The 25,336-nt window shown below is 38.5% G+C and overlaps 1 protein-coding gene across 1 annotated transcript in view; it reads left to right on the forward strand.

The window, feature by feature from the left end:
- Nucleotides 1–1,083: 1,083 nt before the first annotated feature.
- The window catches only part of NEK7 (NIMA related kinase 7), a 74,371-nt gene continuing 50,118 nt past the window's right edge, over nt 1,084–25,336 (forward strand). The window contains exons 1-3 of the mRNA XM_058175487.1: nt 1,084–1,214; nt 7,273–7,360; nt 13,545–13,685. Coding sequence (XP_058031470.1) covers nt 7,304–7,360; nt 13,545–13,685 — 198 coding nt within the window. The 5' untranslated portion in view covers nt 1,084–1,214; nt 7,273–7,303. The remainder of the gene's footprint in view (nt 1,215–7,272; nt 7,361–13,544; nt 13,686–25,336) is intronic.

Raw genomic sequence — 25,336 nt, forward strand, 5'->3', positions numbered from 1 at the left:
CATACTTTGGGTACCCATGCTACACAAATCATAGAAAGCATATTAATCTGATTTATATGTTAGTGGAAAGGATATAGGGTCAATGGCTGAAGAAATGACATATCTTGGTAAATCCCACTGCAGAATTGTTGAAAGATGATGCTTCAAGAAAGTATTCAAGAAAGTAAGACAGAAAGGGCAACTCCTTTATCCTGAGATTGATCTTCAGTTAAGAACGGCTTTCTTAGTCATTCATTTACATTTTATACCAGCAGAGGAATAAAAGAGTTAGGACAGTTGTGGTATCTTTCTGTCCCTCACACATTGTATTAAGAAAGCTGATAACATTTCTGAAGCAAAACAAATCAAGATATAAAATTTACAGAAAACTAGTCATAAGGAAGTAGTTGTAGCCATGCTTAGAAATCCTTTAAATCATTTTACCAGGCTGAGATATGCTGTAGATAAGGATTTTAGTAAGAATGTAATTTATGTAAGCGACATTTGATACCTAACAGCAGTATCAATGAGCAAAATTATGTGTAAACAATATACAAATGATATATTTGCAAAGGGCTGTGTGCTTAGGCTATCTGTCCTTGCTATCAATCATTTCTAAACGTGAACCGTAATTGTTGAAGGCCCAGGTTTGACTGAAGACCTTTCCAATTTTCATTTGTATACAAGCAGAAACTGGAAGAGGTCATATTAGGTCATCCAATCCAACTTCCCGCTCGGTGGAAGCTTCCAAATTCAATCATCTTAGCGCAGCTCCGCAAGCGGAACCCCTCCGTCTCCCTCCGGAGAAGCATTCACGAGAAATTCCGAATTAGTAACGACTCCTACACATTTTAGGCTCCGAAAAGGAAATCAACACCACGGCCGTGCTTTAAGAAGGGATATCCGGGGGAAAATAAAAAAAAAAGCGCAGGGCCGGGCGGCTACAATTTATGAGGGCGTCTCTTTCAGAGCAAAAAACAAAGTTCAGTTCTTCACGCGAAGAACTTTCCGGCCCTCGAAACGCTTCTGGTTCCGTAGCTTCCAACCCGGGGCCGGGGAATTTTTAGCCTCCTACCCTCCCCTCCCCTCCCCGTCGCCCCTCCCCAAACGCCACTCCCGGGCCGACCCAGCGCGCGAGTCCCGGGCATCCCGTGGCGCGTGCGCTCTTGCTGAGCCTCCCCGACTCCTCCTTCTGCGACTCGTCCCCGCTGCCTCCCTTCGCCGCTCTTCGGGCGGTAGGTAGTTGTTCTCTTCGCTTGCCTTTTTCCGAGACGGTGGCCCGGCTTTCCTGGCTCACGTGGTGGCCGTCGGGAGGGGTGGGTGGGTCTGTGGGCTCGTTTTCTTTCTGGCTGGAAAGTGGTGGTGGTGGTGGAAGCGGCTCTCTTTGCCGTTCTGTCTCCTCTCTTCCTTCTTTCAAGCCCCTAGTGTCGCCAATCGGCAGCACTTTTCAATAAGGACTTCCTGAGACTGTGCAGCCGGCTGGGACGGTAGCTTGAAAAGCGAGAAAGAGTGCCGGGCTGGGGTTGGTTTGGGGTTTTGCAAGAAAACGAGAACGGGCAGCCGATTAATAAGAATTATTATTAAGTAGTTAGTAGCTAGGAGGTAAAGTGGTTAGGAAAGCACGCGGAGGGGTATCCTCCCCAATTTTGCTGGAGGCGGAGTTTCTCAGTGGGAATGCATCCCAGCCCGAATTTGGTTCTTGCTCCCCATCCTGGTTTTTATTTATTTATTTATTTATTTATTTATTTATTTATTTATTTATTTATTTATTTATTTATTTATTTATTTATTTATTTTGTCACAACATCATACAAAAAGATTATATAGTATATAAACATATATATGAGTAAACGTTAGGAGGTATAAGCATATATATATATAGGAAGAAGAAAAGAAAAACAATAGGACAGGAACGGTAGGCACGTTTGTGCGCTTATGCACGCCCCTTATGGTCCTCTTAAAGCAAAGCCTTAGGGCCGCAGACCGTTTTTGGTGTTGAACCCAGCCTTATCAGAGAGATGGTTCCCCCCCCCGCTCCCCCATGAATGTGGTGCCAGATTTTGCAAGCCTAGATTCGTTTATCCAGGAACGGATCCAGCTGAAGGCCGTGGGAATTTGACTTCTGAGCTCTATGCAGTTTTGAAAGTGTTGCACTGGGGGAAAAAAATACACGTTGTATCTTGCGGAGAATCGCCAACGAATCCAAAATAGTTTGTGTTTTGTCAACAATAGCGTGTGGGGGAGACAGGAGGAGGAGGAGGAGAAAACTTCCGGTTGTTAGTTAGACCTCTTCCAAAATTCTCAGGCCCTTTACTTAAGGAATTAAAAGGAAATGACATTCGTGATCAAATTTCCTGGAGCATTAAATTGATCAGTGTGTATAAACCAGCTGAACTACGTTTGGAGAAATGTTTACTTTTAAAGGCATTTTCAAGGGAGAGTTAAATTTTCAGGCCAACTTAGCCAGATGAGCTGCTACTCATCTCCTCCACCCCTTACAAATATATATTTTATTCAGTTTAGATTGAGATATTATGTCCTAGTAAATGGCTGGGGAAGTGCACTAGCATTGCTTGAAATTGCTTTTGTTTAGAGCAAGTAAGAAAACAGGCCAGTATTTTGTTGACTTCTGTAAACTGTAGAGTTTACCCAATCTGTGCCTTTCTCTTGTCTGAGCTAATTGAAGTATTAGCTTAAACAAATTTTTTGGAGATGAATTACTACCCAGCAAGTCCTGACAGATACCAGTCTTGTTGGAAGAAACAAATAATGGATGGCATGGTTCACCCCCCACCCCCCCAGCCATGCTATGCCTGGTTGAAATCTGGAAAGAAGTCAAGCAGAGAACCCCCCCCCCCCCAAATAATCATTTTTCACTTCTGCTACAATGTTAACAGAGTCCCATTTTACAGTCCCCCGTTATCTGTATCATTTATTGGTATTGTCTCGCACAAGGACCTTTATATTATCACATTTGGATGCTCTTAACTAGGTGGTCCTGATAGAAAGATACAATAGTATTCCATATGAAGAGCATTGGTGTCTCTGCTCAGACTTTGAAATTGAGGCAGTAGCACACCTGCTTCTGAAATACCGTATCTATCATTTTTGGAGGGCAGAATTAATCTCCCCTCTAATTACAGCTATCTAGGCTGCTCTCATATGACAGTTATATGCTACCAGAACTGGGAAATCTCTAGAATGAATGCTGATGTTTATATCCATCATTATGTCCATTAGAAGTTTCTGGACCTGATTGGTATATTTTGTGGAGGCATTAATAGTTTTTTCTTTTTAAAGTCGGATGGAATATAATGTATTTTTAACTTCTGTTTGGTTTATAATCATATATTTTAATAAAGTTTCTCTGCCTCTAAAATTAATGGAATTCTTTTAGTCTGTAGAACATTCTGAAATGTGTTCTAAGAGTTGTTTTTCAGCACATCAAGTTCAAACAAGACCTCTCTCTCTCTCTCCAGAACAGACATTGGTCTAAATCGGTGAAAATGAATGGGTTTTTTTTTTTGAAAGCAACTCTATTGAACATAGTGGAGGGAAGATGGATAGTGTCTTCAAGGAAAATGTTATGAATCATAATATCTAATCTTTCTAAGAAACCCCAAGATTCATATTTCCATCCCCTCTCCCCCTCCCCCTCCGTCCCTCTCCCCCTCCCTTCTTCCCTCCCTCTCTCTCTATCTCTCTCACACACAGACACTGGTCTTAAGTGTAGAGGTTGTTATTAAGATGTGTGCTGTTTGCATCAGTTACAATTATTTTGAGATTAAAAGCAGAAGGAAATAACTACTGTGGAACAGTTTTCTGTTAAGGTTTCAAGCAGAATGCGAAGGCTTAGGGACCATTGTGTGGAGAACCAGCCAGTTTAAGAATTAAAAGGTGCAAATAGAGATGTTGGTGAAAAAATGTGTAGGAAAGATTATTTGCACTGTAGTTTAACTTACATTATTTATAACACCTTAAAAAGAAGCTTTCAGTCTTAAAAGTGCAACTATTATGTTAGTAATTCTGCTATGTGATATTGTTCTGTTGGATAGATTTGTTCAGTGTTTCTGCATCCAATATATTTGGATTTCTGGCTTGCCTTTTAACAAGGAACTGTAGAAATGTGTTTCTGTTGTTACCATTCTTTGCAACATTTTTTTGTATCGTATATGTTCCATAGTGTTTTCACATTTCAAGTTACTTCAGATCTGTATGACCTGATACTTTTGAGGGGGGAAAAAAAACGTAACTAGTAAAATGTACTCATTTTTTTTTCCACTTTACTCAATGCTGACATTTAATCTTAGCTTCTTCTTGAACAAATGGATAATAAGGAATGATCTTTATGGTTTTTAAAATGTGCCTTTTATAAATTGTCATTTCATGCTGCTACTGGCAGAATGTTCTTATTGTTTGAACAGAACTCTCAAATCCTTCTCCAAAAGCTTCAGATGCCCATTTGGTAACAAGACTGGCAGGATAAAAACATTGCCACTGCCTTTTTTCTTATTTGGGAAAAATATTTCCTCTTACTGCTTCCAGTGGGAAGAAATATATTTGGACCAACTGTCAAGCTGATCTAAATGTTTAATGCCTTTGGGGGTTCTGGAAGTAGGAGAAACTGAAGAAATCCTGCTCCTCTGGGAATCCGTCCACATGATTTAAATCTGGGCAAATCTGTATATATACTTAACCTTTTATTATTTTACAGTCACATGTCTCAGGAAAAGTTGCATCCAAATCTGCAGTCCTACATACAGTTGCTTAGAAGTGTATCATTGATAGTACTAACTCACCCTTCTGGGATTTACACGTGGAGGTTTACAGATTACACTGGATTTACCTCAGAAAGTTTGTTAAGCAGAATTACATGTCTGCTTACTTTTGAGAGGATCTCATTTATTTATGAATGAGAATTAATAGACTTGAACTCTTATTTCTAGTATGTTTACAGGGCTTCTCTAGCAATAAAAATATTCTCTGGAACTTTTTCTCTCATTAATCTGTACTTAGGACCCCACAATGACAAAGTAAAAACAGAATTTTAGAAACTTCTGTAAATTTATTAAAAAGAAAAAAGCGGAAATATTACATTGGCATAAGTATTCAGACCCTTTGCAACAACACTTAAAATTTAGCTCAGGTGCTTCCCATTTTTCTCTTGATAGTTGCTAACATGTTTCTACACCTTGATTGGAGTCAACTTGTGGCAAATTAAATTGATTGGACATGATTTGGAAAGACGCACATCTATCTGTAGAAGGCCTCACAGCTAACAATGCATTGTATGGTGTAGCAGAGCAAAAGCCATGAGGTTAAAGGAACTGCCTGCAGAGCTCAGAGAAAAGGATTAGTCCAAGAAACAGATATGGGAAGATAAAATTTCTGCTGCACTGAGAGCACAGCGGCCACCATAATTCTCAAATGGAAGAAATTTGGCACAACCAGGATTCTTCTACAAGCTTGTCACCCAGTCAAACTGAGCAATCAGGAGAGAAGGGCTTTAGTATGAGAGGTGACCAAGAACCTGATAGTCACTCTGACTGAGTTCCAGAGATCCTGTGTGGAGATGGGACAGAGTTCTAGAAGGACAACCATCACTGCAGCTCTCCATTGATCTGGGCTTCATGGCAGAGTAGCTAGATCAGTGGTTCTCAACCTGTGGGTCGGGACCCTGTTGGGGGTCGAATGATGATTTGCCAGGGGTCGCCTAAGACCATCGGAAATATGGGAAGTATACTTGCGAGTCGAAGAATCGCGCCCCAATGGTTGACTCCACAAGCCAGCTGCAGGCTCTTCAAATCACTAGCCAAATTCGGCTTCAGGTGCGATGAATTAAAAAAGAGAGAAATCTTTGCTCTGATGTCTCCCTCTCAAGCCAGCTGCAATCACTCCCAATTGCTAGCCTAATCTGGCTTCAGGCGCGATAAACTTAATAGGGGAGGAGTCTCCGCTTTAATGCCTCTGTTCTCAAGGCAATCACAAGCAGTTCAGATTGCTAGCCAATACGGCTTCAGACGCGATAAATTCAAAATGAAAATAATTTTACGGTTGGGGTCGCCACATCGTGGGGAATTGTATTAAAGGGGTCGCAGCACTATAAAGGTTGAGAACCACTGGGCTAGATTGAAGCCTCTCCTCAGTGCAAAACACATGAAAGCCCGCTTGGAGTTTGCAAAAAAGCACCTGAAGGACTCTCAGACTGTGAAGAACAAGATTCTCTGGTCTGATGAAACCAAGATTGAACTGTTTGGCCTCAATTTTAAATGTTATGTCTGGAGGAAACCAGGAACCGCTCATCACCTGCCCAATATCATCCCAGCAGTGAAGCATGGTGGTGACAGCATCATGCTGTGGAGGTGTTTTTCAGGGGAGACTAGTCAGGGTTGAGGGAAAGCTGAATGGAGCAAAGTACAGGGATATTCTCAGTGAAAACCTATTTATAGGGCTTAGGACCCCAGCCTGGGCTGAAGGTTCACTTTCTAACATGACAAGGATCCTATGCACACAACCAAGACAGCACTGGAGTGGCTTAGGAACAACTCTGTGAATGTCCTAGAGTGGACCAGCCAGAGCCCTGAATTGAACCCTATTGAACATCTCTGGAGGGACCTGAAAATGGCTGTCCACTGACAGTCGCCATCCAACCTGACTGAGCTTGAGAGGATTTGCGAGGAAGAATGGCAGAAAATCCCCCAATCCAGGTGTGCAAAGCTTGTCGCATCATACCCCAAACGACCCAAGGGCTGTAATTGCTGCCAGAGGTGCTTCAACAAAGTACTGAATGAAGGGGCTGACTACTTATGCCAAGTATCGCATAACAAAATTGACAAAAATGAGGGGGGGGGGCTGAATACTTTCTGAATGCGCTTGTATGTATGTTATAATATTGTATGTATAGTACAATGTTAGTTTAATTGTTGTGAGGAATGCCTTGGATCCTGCAGATGTCTCTGTAGTTCCAAAAAGATTATATAGATGACATTGTGAGCCACCAACTTTTCATCTGTAGAAAATGAAATGAAAAGAAAAAGAAAGAAAAGGGCACAGATATTTAAATACAAGCTTGGGCTAAAGGTTACATACAAAAGATCACTTGATGTTTCTTTGGCTGACTGAACTTGCTCTCCCTGTATGTAAACACACTGACACATTGACTTCACTATTTTTTCTGTGGTTTCCTCTTTTATCAGTACTACGATTATAATCCTTTGCTCACGTTAACCCTGTAAAGTGTCTCATAGAAATGCAAGTAAAAATCTGTTTTCATTGTATCCTGTTTTATTACAGGTCATTGAAAAGGATTTTGCGATTTGGAATAATGGATGAACAATCACACGGTGTGCCAGGTCCTCCTGTGCCTCAGTTTCAACCACAGGTAAGATAATCTAGATGATCTAATAGAAGCAGTCAAGTCGGGAGTACATTAATATTAAAAGAACCAATATCGTATAGAGACTGAAAGGTGTTTTGAATGCAATGTTATTATCTATTCCAGAATCTGATTCTGATTCCCTTTTCTGTAACCAGTGGAAACATGAATGGGGGAACATGGACAGGGTTGAAATGGGGCAATGAAGAGCACTGTCAAAAAATAAAAATAAAAGGAAAGCAGAAAGGAAAGGAAAGCGGAAAGGGAAGGGAAGGGAAGGGAAGGGAAGGGAAGGGAAGGGAAGGGAAGAGAAGAGAAGAGAAAAGAAGAGAAGAAAAGAGCACTGCAAAATTGAAGCCTTATATCAAAATTGTAATTCATCCAATACAGAGATCCCTGCAAGGATTATATAACTAAAACTGATCATTGTAAAAGTATAACTTTTGATAAACTTTTATTTTTTGAAGCCAAATTTAAATAATTCTCCTGAAATTAACAATCACCTTAACAGAAATTACACAATTTTTACATTTTCGAGAAGTATTTCCGTGCCTTAAAATTAAATCTCCCATGCTATATTCTTTTATTTTTTTTATTTTGGATGAAAAATTAAGCAATTAATTTCTTTGGATGTAGTGACTTTATCTATACTGCAGCTCCAGCAAAAATGTCCATAATGTAAGATCTGTGCTCATGAGATGGGACTTGATGGTTCTCAGGCAAGAGAGGAGTTCTTTGGAAATATATCACAGTTGTCCAAGGTCACTAAGGGAGGTGACAAATACATTGTTGTTGTGAGCGGCCCAGATTTGTATTCTAAGATTGGGTGACCATACAGATCTTTTAAATTAACTTTAAGTTTATTTGGAAGGGCAGTAGGACAAAGCCCGTTGAGAAAATACCAAGTCCCTGATACCTTTACATAATAGTGGGCTGTCTATCTGTTGGCAAGAATTCAGTCTTGTCTGCAGTGAAGATTCTCATCTAGCTGAGCATTGTCTGTGAGTATACTATCAAATTAAGCAGAAAAATTATAGTAAGATGGGGCTGGAGATTGATGATTTTCAGCTCAATCTGTAAAGCTAACTGTTTATCCCTGGATAAACTCTTATAAAGCTAACAGTTTATCCCTGGAAGAACCAGGTTATGGAGAAAAGGGATTTTTGCCACAATGGTGTTTCCAAGGAAAAACCTTAAATCACAATTTGTATAACCCAATCTTATTCTATGTCTAGCCTCTCTTTTTCAAATTTTTTTAAAGGAAAAATCCTCCAACATATTCCTATAGCTGAACCTATTGCCTACCTGCTAAAGTGGATAGGAACAGATTTTGTTACTTGCAATAAAATCTGCATTTTTTTCCGAAGGCATTTTGGTTTCTAATGATATGTTCTCAGTATTCAGCCAGGCTCCAGAACTGCTTCAAACCTTCGGGATTATTGTATTTTGAGAAGAATAGAAATGCGCAAATGGGTTGAAATTGTTGAACGTAATGTAACAAAAACATTTCTACCTTCAGGTTGCGCTTGCAAGTGAGTATTTCTGCCAGCACCTGACCGTCTACCCCTCATATTGAAAGTGACATAGAAATTTTATTTTTCAACAATCTAATCTTCAAGAGTATATCTTTTGTTTTGAACAGGACAGTTCTTTAAAGTGCTTCAGGACTGATGAAGATAAATGCAATGAAGGAAAAACTAGCTTAATATACAGTTGCAGTCATAATCTCTGGAGGGGGAGAGTGTGATTAAACATCTGCAAGGGATGATGTGGCCTTGTGGCTTTTGCTGCAGAGCATAACGTTAAATCATAAATTTGAAGACTCTCCTTGCTCTCTGATTTGTGACAGGGTTTGCATCAGACAGATGTTGGCACCTAAGCTGACTGAAAAAAGACCTGTATCGTGCTTGAATAATACCAGAGATAAAAATAAAGACTCCGGAATATAAAGAATCAGAGCAGCAAAAATAGTGTAATGAGGAGAAAGGCAGTGTGCAAGGTGATTTTTAGATAATGTGCTAATATAAGTGGTATCCCTTCAGTGTTTTTTCATAGTCCCGAGGGACTTTTCTATTGTCCTAGAAGAGAAAATGTACTGTGTTAGGTCCATAGAACGTTAAGTCAGTACAAAATAGTGCAGCTATAAATAATTGAAAGTAATGGTTAACAAAGCAAAGTTGCCTCTTGGATTTTGGAAATCATTAGCAAGAATGTGCTTTTCTTTCTCTTTTGCAAGCATCGTTTTCAAGGATTCATAAAAGTGTTTGGCCCTGCTATTGTTGGAAGAATGGATCTCCATTGTGGTGGAATGCAGCCATTTAATTAAAATGTTGAAACCTGATCTATAGCTGCAGTTCTTTAGTAAGGAGTGGAAAGGCTGTTGACAGGCACCAAATTCAACAAAGTACGGTAGTCCAATTTGGACTGAAAATAAATTTTACAGGGTGGTTTATGTTTTCCTCCCTATATGTATAGTGTGAAAATACGTGCTGCTTGTTATGCGGTGGGGTGCTTGTTTGATTACACTTCGGATGGCATTTTGCAAATTTTCGTCTCTTTTATGGACTTTGTTTGCAGTGCCAGGCAAATCATACTGTATTCTGACAAAGGAAAGGAGGGAAGAATTGATGTCAAAAGTGGCAAGGAGAATGAGAGTCTGTTCTTGTAACTCTCATCTCACAAACTATGGATTTATTTTGAACACCGGAATGAGTTTTAAAATAGGTCATTTTAGTCCAGTATATGAATTTCTGCTTTATTTGGGGAAAAAAAAATCAAAATCCCCTTGTTAGATACTATAGAACATACTGCCACTTAAAAAGAAATATGCCTGGTTGCAATGCAGTCTAATTAATGCTATATAATATGTTCTGTGACCAACTGATGGCCCTATTATTATCCATGAGTTTATTCCTTTTCCAAATTCCTTTATGTCTGGGAGGGAGTCCCGCTATATAGTTGGAGATGTGCAGCTATGTTGCTTCTCATGTCAGGTCTCTGTGTCTGAATTGTATGACAGAACAAGGGAGCAGATGAGACAAGCTGTCAGTCAGCCACACTGCCCTTTGAAGGAAGACCACTGGGGTTGGGTGGGCAGAGAAGATGCTGCAAATGGGCTGTGAAGTTTACATACAGTGCCCACTGTTAAACAGATTACCTCTAATGAAGTGTCTAATGCTCAGGCTATCTCAGTCTAATTCTCAGTGGCAGTTCATCTCTCAACTGCCAAAAAAACCCACCACCCTCTGGCCCTCTCTCGCCACTCTGGCCGCCAAACACAGAGAGGTGCCCGGTCTTAATAAAGCCAGACAGTGTGTGATCTGACATGCAAATGTAGGTCATTGCATATGTAAATGTGTGATTACAAACCTGCATGCCAAAACACATTAGGGAGACTTTGCTCTCAGCATGCGGCTGTCACACTGCCTTAGTAGTTCATGCTAATGTTTGTCAAGTTGCTGTGCAGACGGAAGATGCAATTCGCTATTCCAATTTTGAAATATATGCTGGTTAAACAACCACAGAAATACTCCAAACCTAATGAAGCTACATCCCGTTTCTCTGTAGCCCGAGCATTTGAATAATAAGAGAGAGCTCCCCAACTTTGAATGTTTTTCTCTAACTGCTAAGGCTGAACTCATTAAACCTGCACTTGGAATTTTTTTTTTTCCTGAATTGGTACACTGCTATTCCTATCAAAGCAGCTCTATGTCTGGACTCTGCTTCATCTGGTGAATATTTTTGATTGTGGGGCTGAGTAACCAATGATTCAAAAGTCTAAGTTGATTTTTAGTAGCCATTGAAATTTTAAAGGGAGTATTTTTGTTCCCAAATCGTTTTGAATTGGTACACTTTTTTTTTTGAAAATCAATATAAACTCTAGAAATAAGAAAGTTGTTGTTCTCCTCCAGATTTTTGTTGTTGTTGTTGTTGTTATTTCAACTTGGCCTATGGTATTTAGTGGAGAAATCTGTAAAACTTCAATGTACAAACATTATACAGTATAATAGAACAGGACTATTACCTGTATCCTGCCTTGTATATATAAAATATCAGCTGTGTATGAAGCAAGCGTGTGTCTGTTTAAATAGTAAATTGTAAGAGAACATCAAGAATGGGAGTGGAGGAAAACTGTAGATTCTAATATTGTGCTTATCTTCTTGATTTTGTTTAAAGCAGTACAGTAAGGATTACTAAATTTGTTAAGGGTAATCTGGGCTCACAACCAAGGTTGTGGACTATGGAGCAGAGTACTCTATGCATGAAAATGACTGAGACTGGTTGTGGACAGTAACAGTTACTACACAGACAAACTGAGGTTTGATATTTACTTTACTTTTAGGGAAAAAGCAAAATCATAGTCCAAAACAATCCAGGTCATACACATATAAAGCCAGTCCAGGGATATTACAAATACCAAGTCTTCTTACCAAACGTAGACTTCACAACAAACCAGATCTTTTTTAGGTTCTTTAGGTTCAATCAAACCAGAGTTCAATACACAACAGTCAGTAAATATTGTAAATAGCCATGATCAAGCAATGATTATGCATAGAGCTCAAATATACGGTTGCAGCATATCAACAGGTAACAATGCCGTAGAGTCCCCACAGGCCATAATTTAGCTTTCCTTATATACATTGGCTACAGAGCTCAGCCAATCAGATGCATGATGAGGCAGCACAGCCTTAAAGCAATATAATACCTTTCTTACTGCAAACATACATAGTTGGTTTATATATTGCCTGGCTAACTAGTTAGACAAATAACAATTTTCTAACAAAAGTGATCTCTTTTGTAATGTTTTCACACAGGTTATGATTTTGGTTCAGTACATATTCTTCCATATATTTGTATCAGCAATGAGTTAAAGGTTTCGTTTTTCTCTCGAGTAATGAAACACTATGCTGAGTTTTATGTCTCCTTCATATTTTCTTCTTCATCTGCTGTAGCCCAAAGGAAACTTGTCTTCTGAATGTAAGACCTATATGAACAATATTAAACTGATCGATAGACAAACATACATATATGTGTTCCTTTCAATTTGCACCTGTGTGTATGTATGTGTATACTGCGCGCGCACACACACATATATATAATGATAATAACAACAATAATATAAAAATAATAATAACTTTATTGTCATTGTACGTGTATACACAATATACCCATACAATGAAATTCACTTAACACCCAAAGACCAGGTCCAACAACATAACCTCACCACCACCACAAATTCCCTACCCCTTAACCACCCAAACATCCACACAACAGACCAAGTATGTGTGTGTGTGTGTGTGTGTGCACGTGCCTGTCTGTCTGTCTGTCTGTCTGCCTATCTATGAGTTCTGTCTCCATTAAGCCCACCCAACATGGCAAATAGCAATAGCTCACCCAGCATGATAAATAGCAAAGAATGGTAACTGAAAAGATCAAGAGGCACCTTTAAGTTCCATGTTGTCCTTCATCAAATCATAAAGTTGAAAAGGACTTTAGAGGCAAACCCCTTGCTTAGTGCAGGAACCACTAGAACGGTTTTTAAACATGATGTCATAACTTTAGTTTAAAGAACTCTAATTAATGAGAGCTTACTACTTCATATGGCACCTTATTGTATTGGCTAACATTTTTACCAAATACTTGAGCAGCCTTGTAACATAAATGGGCTGAAAGAGACTGACTTGAGGTTATCCAGTGAACTCCACGATTGATTTGGAACTTGTACTCCCTTTCCCTGCTTCCCTGTTCAAAACCATAATCCTGGATTCTTAGGATTTTGAAGACCAAAGCTAGTTTCTTCAATTGAACTGGTTTGCAAGTATCAAACCTTTCATTGTTAACAGACGTGTTTGTCAGTTTTAAAAAGATAGCTGGAATTGTAGATCTTTAAGTGGGAAATTACTGACACTTAGAATTCATTTTTAAAATTAGATACATTATCTCAAGTTTGTATAATATTCCCATTTCTCAAGTGAACACTTCAAACTCGGAACAAACACTGTGTTTTTCAAGCACCTACTTCAATATAGCTGCCAATAAAAGAGCATTTCCTTGTTCCTGCCACTACATGCAAGTTTATCTTTTTATGAATATCTCCTCCCACATTTATTTTTCTGGGGTTAATATTCAGAACACCTGGCTCCACTGGAAATAAAAGAAAGTTTGTTTGTTTTTGTTTCTCGGATTGCAGAAAGCCTTACGACCTGACATGGGCTACAATACTTTAGCCAATTTTCGGATAGAAAAGAAGATTGGCCGTGGACAGTTTAGTGAAGTCTACAGAGCTACATGCTTGTTGGATGGTGTGCCAGTAGCTTTAAAAAAAGTGCAGGTAAGCATCTTTAGGAGGTGAAAAACATCTGTGTCAATTCTGATATGGTTGCTTAAATATTATTTCATGTATAAATTTAATTATTCTTTCCAAACCTTATCACTTAGATTCGGTTCTGATTGCAGAACTACAAATGCTTCTTAAACAGTAAAAAAACAAAAAAACAAAAAATTTTAGGTTGCTGAAACAGTGTTGTGATAAAATCATAAAATGATTATCAGTAAAGGCCTTCCATTTTTAAGAAGCACTTAGGTTCTCAGCATTAAATATGTTTCCATCTAACATTCATCGTATTTTATAATGGAATTAACTAAAATTGCACTGTACTATGGAACTTTTCCAGGCTCATATGGCTTTGTTGCATCTGCCGCACAAAAAAAGATACAGCTGCTTTAAAAGCCCTGTCTGTGCTCCTGCTTGTTCAAAGCAAGAATCTGAAGCATTAGAGATGCCTAGAAGTTATATCTCAACTCAACATCATGAGCAACCTTTGTGAGAAATTCTACCTGCAATGAGAACATTTTATTACTCCTGTGTTCATTGTGGGACTGGAGCTGTCTAGCAAACTTGGTTTAATTCTCACTAACATTGTTTAGAAAATGAGATCTAATGAATGCTGGTAGCAGATAATAATGGCTGGCAGTGAATAGTATTATTAGCTATTGCTGTGAAATGGGTGGAAAAGAAGGATAAGGGTTCTACAGTCTTCTTACTGTAAAGCCAGGCGATAGACTCAAATAAGAAATTGACCCTTCCACACTGTTGTCTGACTTTCTGCTGATAACCATGGTGTTTTGTGGTGCTAAGACATTGGTGTCAGTAACATTTTTTCCAACATATTTGCAGTTGCAAACTAAAGTGAAGGAGGCTAGATTTTGTAGAGAATCAAGCCTAAGATTGTTAGAGCAGGTTCTTGCACTACCAAAGACGTAGATAAAGGTGTTAGGAATTAAGTCTGTTCTCCTAGATAAGAAAATTGCGTGGATATGTAGGTTAAGAGGGAGAACCAAAGCACGATGATTCCCACCTCCCTTTTTCAACTTTTAGGTTGCTTTTTCTACTCTTTCTACTTAATCTTTACAAAGGATTATCAGTGCTTCTTTGTTTTCTATTAATTTTTTTCTAAGCCCCATGTGCTATATACAGTGACAGATCCGTGATAGAATTTGGACAGGATGGTTATATAGCTTAATCTCACTGTTTTTCTAAGCCAGTTTATTTAACAAAGGCTATTCATTTCTTAAATGGAATAGTTAGCCCAAAGCTCATCAGGAAATCTGTAGATCAATAGACCTTTCTTAAGGCTTAATTCTTAATCATTTTTGGGTAGGTCATGTTTCAAAGTCTCTTTCTCCTCTCCCTTCCTTTTTTAAAGTTGTCTGACCAAGTTAAATAAACCCTTTTACTGAAGTGTAACAGAAAATGGTGAAGCAGGGTACAATAGTGTTAAATCATCCCATAAATGAGTCAAAAAGAAAACTGCCAAAGTAAACTCAGTGTTGTATGTTTATTAAACTATTTTTAAGTTTAGGAGCTTAGCAGGATTATGAATTGCCCAGAAAAAAAAAAGTTTAAGATGTGTTGCTGTCTGTACACTGCAGCAGTTTTTAGTATGCTTGGTCTACCCAGGAACTTCTCCAGAAACTGCCTTGTATTTTATATCCTAGGGAATTTAGTGTTTTCTTCCATTTACTTCCACATTTTTTTCTCAGAAGGTGCAAACTAAGGGTTACTTTTATCCTGGAGCAAGATTAATTATTTATTTTATTTTGTCAGAGAATTGCCTCTTGAGGATTGCATTGATCTTAAGAAAGATAATCATAATTTCATAAAGTTAATGCCTCACCATTTTATTTTAATGTATGGCAACTATATTATGGTTTATGTATTTCTAGCAATTCCAAGGGGTTTGCTACACCATTTTGCATTCCTATTAGATTGTGCTACCTTCCTTAAAAAAACCTAATTAATATTGTTTAATTTTAAGATTCTAATACTTACATTGTTAAAGATTAGATTTGTAACCCATACATTCTAATAAAAAGGCCATTGCTCTTTGAAATTAAATACCTGTGACTTTACAGGAGTGTTATAATTGCTTCCATGGAAAGTGTTTCCAAACGATGTATCTACAGATTAATTGATGTACATTCTATGTCTTCAAAAGTTGAGGCTTAAATTAGCTCATTGGATTAAGAGAAATAAATTCTGGATTTGAAAACCAAGTTGACTGTGCATTTTAGCCTCTTTAGAACTATTTCTAACTAAAGCCCAATGTGTTGTTTCTTTGTCTAATAAATTTACTGTATACCTAATATGTAAATAGCAAGGAGTCATCTTTTCATTCCCTGAAATACTACCATGTTACTTTGCAACGTGAAGCTTCTAAATATCTTGTTTGGCTATTGTCCTCATATGCTCATCTTCACTTTTTTTTTCATAGACAGATTTGCCAATTAACTTCTGTTATGCTCTTCCCCCAGTGCATTAGACTGTTTGGAGGCTAATGCTCTCTGTATTTTATGCAGATATTAAAAACTGGAAATACCTACCTAATGTTATTATCAACATGTGTTGGTGAAGTGGATATCTGATTTGCTTCTAACTTGGTCGATATATTTGTTTTCATTTTAAAAAATGTGAAGGTTATTCAATAGCTCTAGCAGCATTTTCTCTGGAGTTTGGCTTTTAAGAGCTTTGCATGGTAAAATATACACAAAAATTACCTCGAACAGAAAATATCTGTATATGGTTTTATTATTTATTACATAGAATGCAGTATTGCAGGCTAATTCTGTTGACTGCCAGAAGTTTGATTCTCACCAACTCAATTGACCCAACCTTCCATCCTTCTGAGGTCAGTAAAATGAGGACCCAGGTTGTTGGGGGAAATATTCTGACTTTGTAAACTCCTTAGCGAGGGCTGTAAAGCACTAAGAAGCGGTATGTAAGTCTAAGTGCTATTGCGACTTTATTTATTTTTGAATTGTTTGAATTATTACATATTCTGGTTATTTCTTATTAAGACCTTTTAAGATGCCAAAGAAAGCACATTTAAACGGTGGGTTGCCTCTACTAGTGCTGTGACTGTAGTTCCTAACATTCCCAACATAACTAGGATTTCTGTAGCAGCCTTAAAGCTTTTTAATTGTGGAAGCTCATGTTAAATAAATTAATAGTAACCGCTAATTAAAAGTTTGAAACTTTTTCAGGATAAGGAAAAACATATTGTTTCAAATCCTGAGAGACCTCATTTGCAATTCATCTTAAAGTAGAACTACCATATGCAGGTTATAAAAATCCAAATTGACTACTAAATGACAATAAATGTATACAGAAAACTCTTTTTGCAGCAGTCTGGAGCGGTTGTCTGTATTTTTGCATCTTAAATAGTGTAACCCTAAGGCCTTTTAAAATTATGAATTGATTAAATGATTAAACACAATTTTTAGTTTTTTAGTTTTTTCAATTTTTTTTAAAAATTCAACTGATCAGTATTAAGCTGGAAAGTAGGACAATAAAGCTTGTAATTAAAAAAAAAAAGAAGTCACAGCTACTCGGCTTAGATGCTTGTCTGATTCAAAATTTATTCATCTTTATATTGGACCATTACTGAAAGATTAGGTGTTGAGAATTTCCTTCTCATCCCAGTTAACTGCACATGTCTAGTAATATTTCTTTGTAATTGTTACTTTTTCTATGTATTTGTAGTACTCGGAGTAATATGTAAACAAAAGCTATACTGAAACTATATTTGTAACTGGGCTAGGTTTAGATCCAATTAAAGTTTATATCCTACAAAAGATTAGACTCCAAACTAAACATATAATCTAGTAACTCAAAACTCCCATTTTTAAACTATATATTTGTTTCCTTATGCATTGTATAGAGGTGGATATCTGCTGTTCATCCAACAAGACAAGATTGCCACAGAAGCCAAAATAAATCCCCTTTCAACTCTCTTTACTTTTCACTGTTTCCTCTAGCTCATTAACTATTTTTTCCATACAAATCTATATTAAAATAGTTTTCCTCTCTGAATTACTTCAGGAATCTAATAAGAATTAACTTTCTATTTTTCACACATTCCTATAGTCACATTATCTAGTGCTCAAGGATCTTGTCATTAATGTTTTATGGACCTAGGAACTGTTACTCCACAGTGGAGAGATAATGGAACAAATATTCAATCATCAGATTACATTCTTACATGAAATTGTGTTGATTTTTACAAGCTCTCCGTCCTTTGCTTCCTTCATGGTTTTCAGAAAGTTTTAAGTTTGGCTTTTAAACTGATGCAGAAAGTTATAACAAAGGAAGATTATTTTAAAGTTGTCAAGATTAACTTCAAAGTATTTGAAATTCCTTTTTAGCTAATGAAGAGGCAAGAAAAGTAGATGCATTTGGCTGGTCAGTAGTTTGGGATAATTAGAATCTCTGGTGGAACCAGGAATATAGTCTTATTAATAATGTTTAATGGGAACTTCTACATTAAATCAATCAACTTCTCTTAAAATAGTAATCTGACCTTTGGAATTATCTCAAGGCAATCAATCTAATCGGTCCAAGCTGCTGTGTGTTGCTTGGACAAACCTGAAAAAAAAATTCTGCTCACAATTCTTTTAATTTCCACGTGTCCAAATTGATCATTTTAGTTTTATTATTCAGTCGTCTACTGCTAACGTATCCATTTCTTACTTCTATCACATAAGCCCCCTCCTTTAAAACTGATCAGTCAAAAATACTGAAAATAGCATAAAGGAGGCAACAATTGAATGTGGCTTCAGTTTTTGAAAAATAACATTAAAAAAAATTATGCTTGGTTTTTGAAAAATAATATTCTTCTGCTTCTCAGTTTTTATGAGCATCTCTTAATGCATATGACACAGTGTATTGATATTAGTCTTCACTGTCTTTGTTCAAAATCCTAATATCCCAACAACACATCATAAGTTCTTCACCAGAAATTGGAGTGTTGTCTATGTGTGTGCTTTGGAGGCTAAACAAATTGCATTTAAGCACATAAAAGTAATTTATCTATTTTTCAACATCACAAATAAAGCCATGGTGGCTTGGAGATTAATTATAATTAAAAATGATTTGTGGTTTTGCCAAAAAATACCTCTCCCTCCCCAGCTGCTTGTAGTATAACATTATAAGCATTCATTTGTGCTTTTAATTGCTTTTAAATAGCGTTTACCCATGTTTGCTTTGGGGCTGATTTGTATTAGGGATCCTAAAAGATGAGGAAGTTTCTCCAACTTTGTGTGCAGAAACTCAGCTGCAGAAGTAAGATCTCTCAGGTTCACAAAGCGGGAATCTGGTAAGATGTTGAAGCTGCTGGAAAAGTCAGAAGTGACCTGAAAGCAATGAAGAGGGCAAGTCCAGAGGCCAGAGCGATAGCCTGAAGTCTTAACTGAAGTGACAGGCTGAATATAGTCATTCTACAACCTCTAGAGAAGACACTGGGAAATAGATCCTCAGGAGAAGTTTCAAACCTTTCTGGCACCCCAGGCTGCTCAGCTGAGGCATAAAACTCCCATGCGTGCAGCAAAGACAAGGTAACCCCATTATTTTCTGACAATTCTGCTGTTATGAGGCAAATGAAAGTGCTGAGTATACAAGATTTAAGCCCCCACATAGTGCTTCTTGCTCGACTGCTAAGGTTTCACTAGAGCAGTGATTCTCAGCTTTTAATATTAAATCATTACAAATCATATGGGCCCTTCTAGGGACCCATTAAGATACAAATAAAACATTTCAATGAGAAGGAAATATATAAATATATTTATACAGGAATGTTGTTCCCCCCCCCATTTATTAGTTATGGTAAGGTTTTGGAAGAATAGAATAGAATAGAATAGAATAGAATAGAATAGAATAGAATAGAATTTTTATTGGCCAAGTGTAATTGGACACAAAAGGAATTTGTCTTGGTGCATATGCTCTCGGTGTACATAAAAGAAAAGATGCCTTCATCAAGGTACAACACTAACAACACTTAATGCTAGTCAAAGGATACAAATTTAACACTTAATGATACAACACTTAATGATAGTCATAGGCTACAGATAAGCAATCAGGAAACAATATTAGTATAAATCGTAAGGATGCAAGCAACAAAGTTACAGTCATAAGTGGAAGGAGATGGGAAATGTGACACAGATAAGTCCTTGACTTACAACCACAATTGACCCCAAAATTTATGATACTAAGTGAGAAATTGGTTAAATGAGTTTTTCCCCATTGTACAACTTTTCTTGCTATATTTGTTTAGTGAGTTACTGCAATTGTTAAAACTAGTAACACACTTGTTAAGTGAATTTGGCTTTCCCCTTGACTTTGCTTATCAGAAGGTCACAAAAAGAGATCCCATGACCCCGGGATACTGCAACTGTCATAAATATGAACCAGTTGTCAAGCAGCCAAATGGAAATTACATGACCATGGGAATGCTGCAATGGTCATAAGTGTGAAAAATGGCCATAAGTTACTTTTTAAAGTGCTAATGTAATTTTGATTTGTCACTAAACTGTTGTAAGTCAAGGACTACTTATAATACTCAGATTGGATCTTGCAACATTTTCCTGGGACACGTATATTTGTCTTCATTCATGCAATAATACTATTCATAATGCAGTTGTATTTGTAGAATGATGTGATACAGTAATGGGTTTGTCGCTATAGGACTTGTAGTCTTCTTTAATAGCATTAGTACTTAGACTTATATATTGATTCATAGTGTTTTACAACCCTCTCTAAACAGTTTACAGAGTCAGCATATTGCCCTCAAAAATCTGAGTCCTCATTTTACCAACCTTGGAAGTTTGGAAGGCCAAATCTACCTTGAGCCGGTCAGGATCGAACTGGTGGCAGTCAACAGAATTAGCCTGAAATACTGCCTTCTAACCATTGCACCACCAAGCTTCCTATTCCCCCAAATGATTCAAATAATCAGAGAGGGTAAACCTGTTTAGAAAGCAATTTGAGTTTAGTTCTTAAGCCCAAATCTTTCCAGTCGTTGATCCCAGGAAATGCTGAGTCCCTTTGCCTTAATAATCAATTGCATGAAAAATGACATTTGAATTTCATGCTTTACACTTTTCTGTGTTGCCTGAGGACTAGAAAAAGAGAAGAGGGGGGACAAGTTCCCTCTTTTTGTGCTTGTTTTCTAATGACATTTTTATTTAATTTTTATTCTGCCTTGGTTTGATCAATGAGATCATATTCAATATTTCTTTTTCCTATTTTCCTCACAACAACCCTGTAATGTAGCTTGTGTTCTGAGAGAATAATTGGCTCAAAATAAGTCAGCTATGCCTAGAAAAAGGACTAGAACAGACTCCAGGTGTCTAATCAAGAGATTCTAGTATCCTTTATTGGCCTCAAATGTATATAATCAATATATTGATAATACCTCATCTTGACTTTCTGGTTTTATAGAGTGGGGAGAGAACCAAGCACAGAATGACTCCCATAATACCACCAATGATTAGACTTGTCCATTCAGGTAGGAGCAGAACCATAAAATAGTGCTAACTCCCAGTACTGTCACATGGTCTAGAATGTCATGGTCAAAATATCTGAAGAACACTGACAGCAAGTCAAGAATGGGCAAGCTCTTTCCACCCAGATTCCTTCATCCAAATCTCAAGTTGTCCATGAAAACAACCAGGGCTGTTTCTATCATCCTAAACCTTTGCCTGAATCCTGATGTCTCCTTGCAATTGTATAACTTTTATCCTCAAAAACCTTCTCACCAAAGGGAAGGTTGGAGATAGGATGGTAGTTCACAAGTCAAAATGGATTTAGTCAGGTTTCTTGAACAGCAGGTGGACTAGCAAATGCCTCCTTCAAAGCTGCTGAAACTATCTCCTCCCTCAAAGCCATGTTGCGTATCACCTGGCTTCAGCTACCTGTGCCTATACTTGCCATCTTAATTAAGTAGGTAGGCAGGAGTTTAATCTACCTGTGACAGAGCCGTCTCACAAAGAGGCCTGTCTATCTCCTCAAATTCAAAGTCTCTCTTTCTCCCCCCCCCCCCAACATTGGAAGATGCCTCTGTCACCTTATCAAATTCTATCTACCTGGCTTTTTAATATTTTTTCCCATGAAGTAGTCAGGCAAACAGTTGCAAGTTATACAAATCAGGTCTTTCCACCCAACATTTCCTTAAGAGTTTAACAAGAATGGATTAATGAATAATTTCACAAAGCAGCGATTAAACTCATCCAGGAACCATAGATAGCGTATGTAATTCCATAACCACCTGTCTAGTGAGATCAAGCAGTTGGAAAGAGAAGGTGTTGTACACATGGGGGATGCACAATAGCAGCAACCCCAACTTGTTCAGTCCCCGATCCAACCTCAGAAGTATGGCCTCAACATTCAACAACTTGCAGAATAGTAGTCCTCCCAATTCCTGCAATTTCTACTCCTGTCTTAGGGTCATGATTTTTAAGCACCAACCCAGAGGTCATGACTTTTTAAAGTACCACTTAAAACCTAGCCAAACAGAGCTCAGTGAATACTGCTTTCTCATTAGCTTGCCAGATTTTGGTGCACACATCAAGGCTGCCCTCTTGTGTTCAACTTCATTGCAGATGAGATTAGACTTACTACAAAGAGACTGGGCGATCATGAGTCTGCAAATGAGTCTGTCATTTGCACCTCTATAACTGTCTGGTTCGGTTCTGCAACCCAACAAGAAAAACACAGACTTCAGAGGATAATTAGAACTGCAGAAAAAATAATTGCTACCAACTTGCCTTCCATTGAGGACCTGTATACTGCACGAATCAAGAAGAGGGCCGTGAAAATATTTGCAGATCCCTCGCATCCTGGACATAAACTGTTTCAACTCCTACCCTCAAAACGACGCTATAGAGCACTGCACACCAGAACAACTAGACACAAGAACAGTTTTTTCCCGAAGGCCATCACTCTGCTAAACAAATAATTCCCTCAACACTGTCAGACTATTTACTGAATCTGCACCACTATTAATCGTTTCATAGTTCCCATCACCAATCTCTTTCCACTTATGACTGTATGACTATAACTTGTTGCTGGCAATCCTTATGATTTATATTGATATATTGATCATCAATTGTGTTGTAAATGTTGTACCTTGATGAACGTATCTTTTCTTTTATGTACACTGAGAGCATATGCACCAAGACAAATTCCTTGTGTGTCCAATCACACTTGGCCAATAAAATTCTATATTCATATTCATATTCAAAAGCATTGGTATGAGCCTAGAGCACTCAATATTTTGGATATCTGATTCAAAATATAAAATAGTATAGGTGACCTGAAGTATAGAACGATGCCAAATTTCTAACCTCTCTTACATTGGATTTGCTCACCCCCATTTTCTACTATACTTTTCCTTTTCCATTGTTTCCATTATCCTCACTCCCTGTCTCCCTAGCCTCCTTCATAATCCAACAGTGCCAGATACAACACCCAACTAAAGTTCAGCTGGAGCTAAAAAACCAATACAATAATCTTCCCAAATCCCTCATTCACCTCTCCCCCATCGAACTGACTCACCCACTTAGGTGGGTGGGTGGAGTGTCAGAGCCTCCCTGTCTATTCTCACCCGCCAATTTGCTGACTCTCATCCCAAGAGCTAGCAAGTCTGTCTCTGCTCTCTTTGGCTTCTGTGTTCGTTTAATGTCACTTCATCTGTCGCTTACCCCAATAGATTATAGGCACTAAAAGCTAAGGGTGTTTATGCAGGATCTATTCCAATTCAGAGGGACCTTAATACATCTAGTACATGAATAGCAAATTTGTATGCAGCCGGGCATATGTCTTGCTGTGAAAATAGAATTGCATGCATGGAAGCAATTCACAGACACTTCCAGTTAGACTAGAATGTCCTTAGCATGTCTCTTTTCCACCACTATGAAAAACTCGGATAATCAGAGAATTATTGTAAAATAAACATTAAGAGGAGTCTGTTCCTTCTGGCTAACATATTTATGTACAATCATTAGAATGAAAGAATGGTAATGGGCTAATAATCCATTGAACATCAGTCTGGATGGAAACATCAGTTAGTAATGATAATTCAGATCTAATATTCATTAGATGCTATCTAAATGGGGGGGGGGGCAAATCACTATTTGTCACAGGTTCTGTTTAAACCATACCCAAATTTGATTGATTCAAGCTCCAAAGATCCATAAAAGTACTAAGCCCTGGACAATTCAGTTTTAATAATAATAATAATAATAATAATAATAATAATAATAATAATAATAATAATAATAATAATAATAATAATAATAATAATAATAATAATTTAATTTCTATACCGCCCTTCTCCCGAAGGACTCAGGGCGGTTTACAGCCAGATAAAAATAACATTCATAAATACAATACAATAAAATCAGAGTTAAAAAGCTTATTCAATTTGGCTGATAATTCAAATATAAAATACATAACATCATAAAAACCCCATTAAAATCCTAATAAAACCCATTTTATACCAGTCCTGCACAGAAGAATAAATACGTCTTCAGCTTGCGGCGGAAGGTCCAGAGGTCAGGAAGTTGACGAAGTCCTGGGGGAAGCTCATTCCAGAGGGCAGGTGCCCCCACAGAGAAGGCTCTCGCCCTGGGGGCTGCCAGCCGGCATTGTTTGGCTGATGGCACCCTGAGGAGACCCTATCTATGGGAGCACACCGGTCGGTGGGAGGCAAGTGGTAGCAGAAGACAGTCCCGTAAGTATCCCGGTCCTAAGCCATGGAGCGCTTTAAAGGTGGTAACCAACACCTTGAAGTGCACCCGGAAGACCACAGGCAGCCAGTGCAGCTTGCGCAGGAGAGGTGTTATATGAGAGCCACGAGTAGCTCCCTCTATCACCCGCACAGCTGCATTCTGGACCAACTGGAGCCTCCGGGCGCTCTTCAAGGGAAGCCCCATGTAGAGAGCATTGCAGTAGTCCAGGTGAGAAGTGACAAGGGCATGAGTGACTGTGCACAGGGAATCCCGGTCTAGGAAGGGGCGCAACTGGAGAACCAGGCGTACCTAGTAAAAAGCTCTCCTGGAGACGGTCGTCAGGTGTTCCTCAAAAGACAACCACCCATCCAGGAGAACGCCTAAATTGCGCACCTTCTCCATTGGGGCCAATGACTCGCCCCCAACGGTCAGCAGCGGTTGCAGCTGACTGTACCGGGATGCCGGCATCCACAGCCACTCCGTCTTGGAGGGGTTGAGTTTGAGCCTGTTTCTCCCCATCCAGACCCGCATGGCCTCCAGACACCGGGACAACACTTCGACAGCTTCGTTGGGATGGTCAGGGGTGGAAATGTACAGCTGAGTATCATCAGCATACAGCTGGTATTTTACCCCAAAACCACTGATGACCTCGCCCAGCAGCTTCATATAGATGTTGAACAGGAGAGGCAAGAGAACCGACCCCTGTGGCACCCCACACATGAGGCACTTTGCGGTCGATCTCTGCCCCCCTGCCAACACCGTCTGCGATCGGTCGGAGAGATAGGATGAGAACCACCGAAGAACGGTGCCCCCCCACTCCTAAGCTCCCCAACCGGCGCAGCAGGATACTATGGTTGATGGTATCAAAAGCCGCTGAGAGATCTAAGAGGACCAGGGCAGAGGAATAACCCCTGTCCC

The sequence above is a fragment of the Ahaetulla prasina genome, chromosome 3 (assembly GCF_028640845.1).
Source record: "Ahaetulla prasina isolate Xishuangbanna chromosome 3, ASM2864084v1, whole genome shotgun sequence".
NCBI lineage: Eukaryota > Metazoa > Chordata > Lepidosauria > Squamata > Colubridae > Ahaetulla > Ahaetulla prasina.